At 62.6% G+C, this 9,134-nt stretch overlaps 1 protein-coding gene across 1 annotated transcript in view; it reads right to left on the bottom strand.

Moving 5' to 3' along the window:
* The window catches only part of ADAM8 (ADAM metallopeptidase domain 8), a 13,863-nt gene that overhangs the window by 1,903 nt on the left and 2,826 nt on the right, over positions 1-9,134 (bottom strand). The window contains exons 6-21 of the mRNA XM_008052685.1: positions 8,714-8,903; positions 8,418-8,480; positions 8,273-8,341; positions 7,893-8,062; positions 7,734-7,815; positions 7,072-7,220; positions 6,818-6,995; positions 6,536-6,625; positions 6,222-6,411; positions 6,063-6,147; positions 5,652-5,814; positions 5,212-5,289; positions 4,703-4,787; positions 3,969-4,080; positions 3,199-3,388; positions 2,585-2,650 (exon numbers count right to left, since the gene is read on the bottom strand). Of these exons, the coding sequence (XP_008050876.1) occupies positions 2,585-2,650; positions 3,199-3,388; positions 3,969-4,080; positions 4,703-4,787; positions 5,212-5,289; positions 5,652-5,814; positions 6,063-6,147; positions 6,222-6,411; positions 6,536-6,625; positions 6,818-6,995; positions 7,072-7,220; positions 7,734-7,815; positions 7,893-8,062; positions 8,273-8,341; positions 8,418-8,480; positions 8,714-8,903 (1,960 nt within the window). The remainder of the gene's footprint in view (positions 1-2,584; positions 2,651-3,198; positions 3,389-3,968; positions 4,081-4,702; positions 4,788-5,211; positions 5,290-5,651; positions 5,815-6,062; positions 6,148-6,221; positions 6,412-6,535; positions 6,626-6,817; positions 6,996-7,071; positions 7,221-7,733; positions 7,816-7,892; positions 8,063-8,272; positions 8,342-8,417; positions 8,481-8,713; positions 8,904-9,134) is intronic.

Raw genomic sequence — 9,134 nt, 5'->3', positions numbered from 1 at the left:
GCTACTCGGAAGGCTGAGGTGGAAGGATCGCTGGAGCCCAGCAGGTCGAGGCTGCGGTGGCCGGGAGTGGCCACTGCATTCCAATCTGGGCGACAAAATGAGACTCCAACTCAAAAAATAAAAAAAATAAATAAAAAATAAAATTAGTCCAATGCCGGGTGCGGCGGCTCATGCCTATAATCCCAGCACTTTGGGAGGCCAAGGTGAGAGGATTGCCTGAGTCCACGGGTTCGAGACCAGTCTGGGCAACTTGGCGAGACCTCATCCCTACAATAAATAAAAAAAAATTAGCCAGGTGTGGTGGCGCGTGCCTGTCATTCCAACTACTTGGAAGGTTGAGGTGGAAGGATCACCTGAGCCCAGCGGGTCGAGGCTGTAGTGGCCTGTGAGTGTGCCACTGTACTCTAGCCTGGGTGATAGAGTAAGACTCCGACTCAAAAAAAAAAAAATTAGTTCAATAATAACAGTTAAAAAGGAAAGAGAAATTAAAAATCACTTTTTTTTTTAGTTGGAGTCTCACTGTGTCGCCCTGGCTGGAGTGTAGTGGCACGCTCATGGCCACCGTAGCCTCGACCTGTTGGGCTCAGGTGATCCTTCCACTTTAGCCTTCCAAGTAGCTGGAGCTACAGGCATGTGCTATCATGCCTGGTTCACTTTTTGATTTATTGTAGACGAGGTCTCACTAAACTGCCCAGGCTGGTCCCAAACCTCTGGGCTCAGGCAGTCCTCTCGCCGCTGCCTCTCAAAGTGCTGGGATTACAGGTGCAAGCCACCACGCCTGGCTAAAAATCACCGTGAAGCAAACACCACAGCAGCAACTGTTACAGACAAAATTCACCAAAGGATGTCAAAACTAGTGGGTCAGAGTTTAAGGAGAAATAGGATTCAAAGAGTCTCAACGGCATCTCCCTGAGGCATTTATGAAGTCCAAAGGGAAGACAGGAACTTTACAGAGGAGAAACTGCAGATACCAACACAAGCAAACCATGTGTCAACTTCACCAGAGACCAGCGACACGCACAGGGACCCCAGCCCGGTGCGTGCCCTGGGAGACACTTCACGTGCTAGTCCTGCCAAGAGTGCATGGCCGCTGTCCACTCATGAAAAGAATCAGACAGACCAAACTGAGGGACGCTGACAAAATGGCCAACCGACACTCTTCCAAAGTGCCAGCCAGGAAAGGCAGAGGGGCCTGAGGACTGAGTGGACAGGGAGACCCCAGGCCAACAAGGGGTGTCCGGGAGGTGAGGCAGCCCTCCCTGCCGATGTGAAGGATGTGTGGGACTTTGTGCTCTTGTTACAGCTTTTCTGTGAGTCTAAAATTTGTTCAAAAACAAAAGTTAAAACAAAAAACAGGCCAGGTGTAGTGGCTCAAGCCTATAATCCCAGAATTTTGGGAGGCCGAGGCGAGTGGATGGCCAGAGCCCACGGGTTTGAGGTCAGCCCGGGCGACTTGGAGAGACCTCGTCTCTACCATAAATCAAAAATTAGCTGGGTGTGGTAGCGTGCACCTGTAGTTCTGGCTACTTGGAAGGTTGAGGTAGAAGGATTGCCTGAGCCCAGCGGGTCGAAGCTGGGGTGGCCGTAAGCGTGCCACTGCACTTCAGCCTGGGCGACGGAGTGAAACTCCAACTCAAACAACAACAACAGCAACAAAAACCCTCTGTAGCCAGGGCACAAAGGTAGGGCTTAGTTGCATGGCCCAGTCCTCAGAACAAACCCAGGAACGCTTGTGGAGTGGGGAGCACACTAAGGCCCACTAGAGCCATACTCGGGGGACATCTTCTGGGGCTGGCCCCAGCCCACAGCTTGCCTGCCACTGTCCTGTCCCCTTTGTACCCACCCCAGGGAGGCGGAGAGAAGGCCACTCAGGGATGCCTAGCAACACCAGGTGGGCCTCTCTGGTACTGCTGGGCCTCATGCAGCGCTCGAGACAAAGCCTGGCCCTCTGCACCCAGCTGAACCTGCAGCCCTGGGGTGGGGCTCGCCGTCCTCCACCCACAGCCCAGGGTCCCTCTCCAGGGCTGCGGCCAAGGCGTGCTCCCAGACCCCACCCTTTCCCACAGGGCTCTGAGGAAGGGGACAGTCTGCCCCGGTTCAGACTCTTGGGATAGGGCTAGTCTGAACGGTGGGAACCTGAGCTGGACGACAGGACCCCAGCACGACAGCGGGGAGAGGGGACAGAGGTCTGGGAATTAAGTCTCAACTTACCAAGGCCCCAGTGAGTCTCATTTAGACTCCCGTACCCAAGGGAAGAACCGAGCCCCACCCAGTCACCTGTCCTGCAGGGCCACGGGACTGGGAGTCCTCTTACCTGCTTGGGCTTCTGCTCTGGGAGGGGCTTGGTGGGTGGAGAAGGTCTGAGCTGCTGGAGGAGGAGGAGTCAGGAGGAGGACCCCACAAACCAGCCCCACGGGCCAGGAGGGCAGGACTGCGTCCTCGCCTCCGTATCCTGAGTCGAACCAGCCTTTCAGGCGCAACTGCCACTACCTGGGGGTCCCCGGCCACCAGTGCAGTGCCCAGACCCTCCGCCCCCCAGGAAGGCCTGGCCACCCTCTACAGGGCCCCAACCACCGCCACTCACCTGCCCTGGAGCCTGCCGGGTGTAGACAGGAACTGGGAAGGGTGGGCCGGAGACGGCAGCTGGAGGCTGCAGGGGATGGGGCCAAGAGCCTGAGTTGGTGCTAAGCCCCACGCGCCCCCCGCATATCCCAGTTCCAGGAGCTGAGGCTTCTGGCCCACCACCCAGAGGAGAGGGAAGGCAGGCCTCTGTGTTTTGGGGGTTCTGCCCCACCCCTGAGGGGCCCCGCCCGGCCCGTTCCCTTCCTTCAGCGGTGAAGATGCACATCCTGGAGCAGGGGAACAGGTGGCGTCTGGGTCTCAAAACTGCCCACAGATGAACACTGTGGAGGCTGAGAACCTTTCGCTGGCCTCAAAGCCAAAGGTTCAAGTTCTGCCTCCAATTTTATCACCACTCATGCGGGTCCTCAGGCTGCCCATTCTTAAAAAGGCTCAGTTTCCCCCAGGGGTGGTGACTGCAACAGTGGCTCTCAGCCCCAGGGCCACCAGAGTCCCAACAGTCAGCTGACACAAAAGGGTTTCACCAGCCCCAGTGAGCTCCACCCTGGGATATGGGACAGGGGAGCCTGGGAAACCCCTTTCTTCAGCCTCATGAACCTGTCACGGAACGTTGCTTACATCAGGAGGTGGCCTCTTCGGGGTCACAGAGGAAGTTACGGGTCTGGTCAGTTGGCTGGGGTGTGTGGCAGACCCCAGCTCTGGGGGGGCCCACCTGGGGGGTGGAGCCCCCCCCCTGGCTGGCCCATGGCCAGCCCCCTGGTTGAACAGGGGGTTGGAGAGCCCCATGGTGGTCTTGGGTGCCACGCTCCTGGGAAGGAAGCACAGGGTGAGTTGGCGCTGTCAGTGTCCTGGCCACAGGGTCCCTCTCAGCTCCAGTGGTCTCCAGGCAGACTGCAAAGCGAGAGGCAAGCCACAAGCGATACACTGGCCCAGGAGAAGGGAAGGGGGGGTCCCTGAAGAGGCCGTGACAGCACCCTGTCCTGGGGGCCCCTATCAGCCCTGGGGCCCAATCAGGTGGGTGGGAGACTTTCAGAGACCACTGGGCAAGTGTGTCCCACGACGGTCAGCTTGGGGGTCCGGTCCCCAGGGTGGGTCTCAAAGTGGAACCACCCACCTAGGATGTGGCAGGAGGCTCGTGGGGGCTCACAGGGCTGGCTCAGGGTCTGAGGGGTTCCACCTGGCCTCTCTTGATTTACCACATACCCAGTCTATCACCAGAATTGTCACCTGTCCCAGCCCTAGTGAGAGGCAGACGGCACAAAGCTCTGCTGTGTAGCCCAGGCCTGCCTGTCGGATGTCCAGGGGACGTGGAAGGAGCAGCCGCCACCTAGGTGCACAGGAAGCACTGCCGCGTGTTGACCATAGTGGGACTCTTGTCCCCTCCTCACCTCTGGACGCGGCCCCGGGTCCTTCGGTAGATGACGAAGCCTGCCAGGATGACCACCACAACTGCCAGGAGGACCAAAGCCACGAGCACGCTGACAGGGAGGCCTCCAGACGCTGCAGGACCATGAGGCTTCGTGTCAGCTGGGGTGGGATGCTGATCGGAGGCAGCGGGGTCTGGGGAGGGCCCGAGAGACCAGCCTGCCTCATCCCTTGGTCATGCCCTGGGCACTTGGGGCTCCATGCCCTACACCCAGCTGAGGGCCCTTGGTGGAGGACCTGGCATGCGACACCAATGCGCCTGGCGCTCTGGTGATGAGTTCGAGGGCTCGGTGGCGGGTGGTCCCAGGCCCACAGGGGCTCAGGCATGGCCCAGCCCTTGAGGTCTGGTGCCTTGGACAACTGCTCACTCAGTGGCCCCTGGGGAGGATGACACTGTGGTGTGGGTGGCCCCAGGGCCCCAGGCCAAGGAGGGGCTGGAAGACACGGGCTCAGGATGCCTGGAGCTCATAGCTGGACACTGCTCTCGGCCCCTGTGCCTCCCTCTGGGACAGGGCTCTCCTTACTGCGTGAGCCTGCAGGGCCCTGCCTGGATCTGCAGGCCAGATGCCCAGGGCCGCAAACCCGCACCCCGAGCACCTTGTGGTTCCCAGGCCTGTGATTCCTGCCTGGCCCCCGCTTGGCCATCTGAGCTCAGCTCCCCACCTCAGCACGGGGCTACTGCGTGTCCAGGCCCTACCTTGGTGTACATCAGTCAGCAGCTCTGCGCAGTGGGGTGGAGCCCAGCCTGCATGGCAGTGACACTCCTTCTTGTGGTTGCACACCTGGAGGGAGGGCCAGGCCTCAGGGGCAGGGGGCCGGTAACTCCCTGCCCCGGGAAGCACAGGCACATGGACCCAAGAGGGACAGTGGAGGCGATGCCTGCAGGACAAGGGCCCCTGAGCCAGCCCCACCGCTAAGGACCTCCTGTACTCCGCCCACATGCGCCAACTGTGAGGTCTCCCCAGGCAGCCTCTCCCCCATTGCCTAGTGACCTCACAGGTGCCATCTACCGAGATCACCTGAGCTGGGCCTCAGCCCCAAGACGGGCCTCAGCTCCACCAAGACCCCCACGGATGGGACACACTGAGCCCACCCAAGCCTCAGGCTCCTGCATCCCGAGCTGCCCCCACCAATGGCTCTGTCAGAGCAGCAGCCTGGGATTGGGGGACAGCAGACTCGGGGTGTGTCTTGTAAGGCAACACGTACCCCATGGTTGTGGCATTGAGCAGAGCAGTTTCTGGATCTGTAGACTTGGAGGTCCTGGCAGAGTCCTTTCCAGCAAACCTGAAGACGGGGGGTGGGGGTGGAGAGTCCTCTTAGGCAGCCAGTCTGGACTCCCTGTCCCTGCTCCTTTCTCCCCTGAAACCTACAGGGTGAGCTGGGGGGGCAGGCTGGGTTGGTCGACCCACCCCTGAGGCCCTGGAGGATGTGGATGTGTGGCCCCTCTGGAGGACAAGGCAGGCATCCAGCAGTCTTCAAACCAACTGAGAATGGGCATCGCTGTCTCTCCTGGTGACACCTCTCCTTGGCTTCTACTAAAAGCCGGAGGGGTCTCTGTCCCACAGCCGCTAGCAGCCGCCATCAGCAGGGAAACATCTGGGCCTGTGTGGGGCATGCACCCAGATGCCTGCAGGCAGCTGGCTTACCTTCTCCTGGCCGCACTTGGTGCCCTCGGGTACCAGCTCATAGGCAGAGCCATCGTCTGTGGCCAGAGCATGGCACACAGCCACGTGGGAGGTAAGGGTGCAGCTGCTCCGCTCCAGGGGCTTCTGCCCCCCGTCACAGTGCAGGACACCACACCTGTTGACTCTGCAGACAGTGGGATGGTCGTGAGGCCAGCTCGACCAGGCCAGTGCTGGGAGCTGCAGCAGACATGGCCTCCCTCCCTCCCCAAGATGGCGTTCTTGAGCTTGGGGTCCGTGAGGCCCAGGGAGGACCCTGGAGAGCCACCTGCCTCAGCAGAGCGGGACTCCTTTGTGGGAGCACCCTCTGGGGCTGACCACAGCGGTGGGGACACCCTGCGTCCTGGGCCCGGGGGGTCTAACCTCGAGGCTCACCTGCCCATCCCCAGGGAGCTCCCGCCCTTGCAGCCTGGGGCGATGCTGCCATATGCGAAGCAGGCCTCTGCAGCAGCCCGAGCACCTGCGGGGCCAAGAGCAGGTTATCCTGTGATGAGGCCCCAGCGAACCTCCTGGCCAGCACCAGGCCTGCCTCACCTGGCCCCCACAAGTCCCGGCACCGCTGGGCCAGTGAGGGACAGCTCCCGTCGTAGCAGTAGCCCTCCAGGCAGGGCGTGCCGTTCTCCTGGAAGGCATCTTCCGGGCACTCTGGCCGCTGGCCGTCACAGAACTCCTCGAGGTCACACGCATCCTTTTGGGGGCGGCACAGCTCACCGGCTGGCTTCACCTGCCCCCAAGGAGAGCAGCTCACGGAGGAGGCAGGCCCAGGCACGCCCAGGGCCCCCAGGGCTGCTTCCCACCCACCGGCCTTGGGTCCTGGAGGGAGTCCTGGGCGGGAGGGCTGTGCTCACCCTGCACTCCTGGCAGCAGGTGCCATGGGCACACTCAGCCCCCTCAGCCAGCCGGCAGGTGGTGGCATTGCAGCAGCGGTCCCGACAGTCCTGAGGGCAACGCGAAAGCCTGGAAAGGCTGCAGGCTGGGGCCAGCACCAGGCTCCAAGAGGGACCCCGCCTGCCTCCCTGGACCACCAAGGACCAAGCGGCCACGTTCTCCCCGCCTCCCCTTGGGCCTCCCGACCCCCAGGGAGCCCCAAGTGCCAGGCTGCCGGGGGCGAGCGTAGGGCACGGGCGCACCTGGGGAAGGCCGCAGTCACACTGCTCTCCGTGCTCCACAAACAGGTTCCCACACACGGGGCCGCCCACCAGCTGGTCAAGGTCAGGGGCGTTGGTCAGGCAGGTTGTCAGCGGCTTCTTCACGAAGGTCTCCAGGTCGACCCGGCTACAGTGGCTAAACACCCTGGGGAACCTAGAACTGAGGTGGGCGCCCACAGGGGTCACGGCCGGCACGGCCCCGTCCCTGCCCCCCCACGCCCCGCGAGGAGCCTCACCCAATGCTGGCCGCCATAATGCAGCCACCGCCCTCCCGTGGCACAGGGCAGTGGCAGCCCTGGACGTTCTCATCGTGGTCCATGCCCAAGTTGTGGCCCATCTCATGGGCCATGGTGGAGGCCACGCCCACAGGGTTCTGGCTGTGGTCCTGCGGGGAAGGGCCGTGCTCACTGGGCTGCCGCACGGTTGTTCACGCGCCCCGGCAGACCCAGGGCTTGGTGTGTTTTTTTGTCTGTTTTTGGTTTTGAGTTGGAGTCTCACTCGGTCGCCCAGACTGGCGTGCAGCGGCCGCTCCCGGCCACCGCAGCCTCGACCTGCTGGGCTCTGGCGATCCTTCCGCCTCAGCCTTCCAGTAGCTGGAACTACTGCACGTGCTACCACACCCGGCTAATTTTTTGATTCATTGTAGAGATGAGGGCTCGCCAAGTTGCCCAGGCGGGTCTCGAACCCACGGGCTCAGGCCATCCACTCACCTCAGCTTCCCAAGGCGCGGGGTGACAGGCTGAGCCACCGAGCCCGGCTGACACAACACATCTTAAAGCATAAAACGGGTGTCAACTTGTGTCCGACGAGGCAGCAGCTCAGTCGTGTTTGGGGGCCCTGGGTCCCACGTTCACCTCTGGCCTTGGCCAGGCGCAGCCAGGCAGGGGGCTCCCCTTACCTGGTTCACAGCCCCCGAGTTGTGGGAGCACATGGCGGACACCTTGGCCAGTCCCACGGTGGTGCCGGCGAAGTCCACGCCCCTGGAGGCAAGAGAGACACCGGTGCCTGGACTCGGCACCCCCAGCCCTCCTCAACCTGCCCGGCTCCACCTACTCACGTGATGAGCTGCACATTATCATGCCGGCGCCGCCCCGCGAGGTCCCGTGCCCTCCAGGCCAGGAAGTTCTGCAGCGTGGCGTCGGCGTCGGGGCTGACGTGAAACTTGTTCCTGTCATTCCAGATCTCCAGGCCCACCAGGACCACGCGAAAGTTGAGCTCCTGGTACAGCTGGAGAGGAGGGTGTCCCGTGGTCAGGCCTGCTGTGAGCGGGGGCAGGGGCACCGGGGCCAGGACGCAGGGAACAAGCCCTGTCCCCCCCGTGGCCGCCCGCTCCGTCACCCAGCACGCGGGCACCTCTGCAGCCAGGGATCCCGTGGGCTGGGTGCCACACTCCCGGAAACCCCTGCAGAGGACTCCCTGGGGAGACACAACCCTCACCTTGTCCACGTGGTTTACCACCTCCAGCACGCGCGTGCGCACAGCGGCTCTGCTGCCCAGTTGCTGGAACTAGGGACAAGGGACCCTCAGGCCGGAGCCTACGCTCCCCTACCCTCCTGCCCCTGCGCCGCCCGTGACCATCTACCTCTGCGCTGTCTGTGACCACAAACAGTTCCACGTAGCGGGGCCCTCGGGTTGGCGGCCAATTCTAGAGCGTAGTGATGAAAGCCAGTCAGCCTTCCCATCTGGAGCTCCCCGGGACCTGGACCTTCCCGGGGTCCTGGGGCCAGAGCCCAGCCCCGCTCGGGATGGAGGAGCCTGGCCCGGGGGTGGCACCCTTGCCTCCACGAGCACACAGGCACACGGGGAGACGGAAGACACACAGACCAGGCCAGGAGACAGTGGTGGGACCAACCAGACATGGGGGAGGAAGCTTCTCACCCAGGGCTGAGGCCTCAGGGCGGCACCGATCCGGGGACCCAGGAGGTTGTCCAGGCTGGCGTCGCTGACCCCACAGGTCCCGGGCTTCTGCTTCAAGTGCTCAGCCTGGTACACGGCGTGCCGCGCCCCGTCACCACCCTCCTCCAGGGGCTCAATCAGGTGGACGGCTGAACTGGCCCGGAAGAAGCCCCTGGGGGAGTGAGGCACCGGGCGCACGGTGGAGTTCAGGTTAGCCCGGCCCCACTCGAAGGTCGAGAGGCTCCAGTCTGAGGCTACGGCCTCCCTTTGCCCACAGGCAAGCAGACCCCAGCAGACCGCACTGGGCCTGCGGGTACAGGAGGAGGTCGTGCCGGGCAGGCTTGGCAGGGCCCCGAGCAGAGGCCTCGACATGTCCACCAAGGCCCACGAGTGAGAAAGAGGG

Source organism: Carlito syrichta, unplaced genomic scaffold, assembly GCF_000164805.1.
Source record: "Carlito syrichta isolate Samal-C Ts95f unplaced genomic scaffold, Tarsius_syrichta-2.0.1 Scaffold287284, whole genome shotgun sequence".
Classification (NCBI taxonomy): Eukaryota; Metazoa; Chordata; class Mammalia; order Primates; family Tarsiidae; genus Carlito; species Carlito syrichta.
Note: the sequence above shows the minus strand (reverse complement) of the source record. Positions and strands in the feature narration are given on the sequence as shown.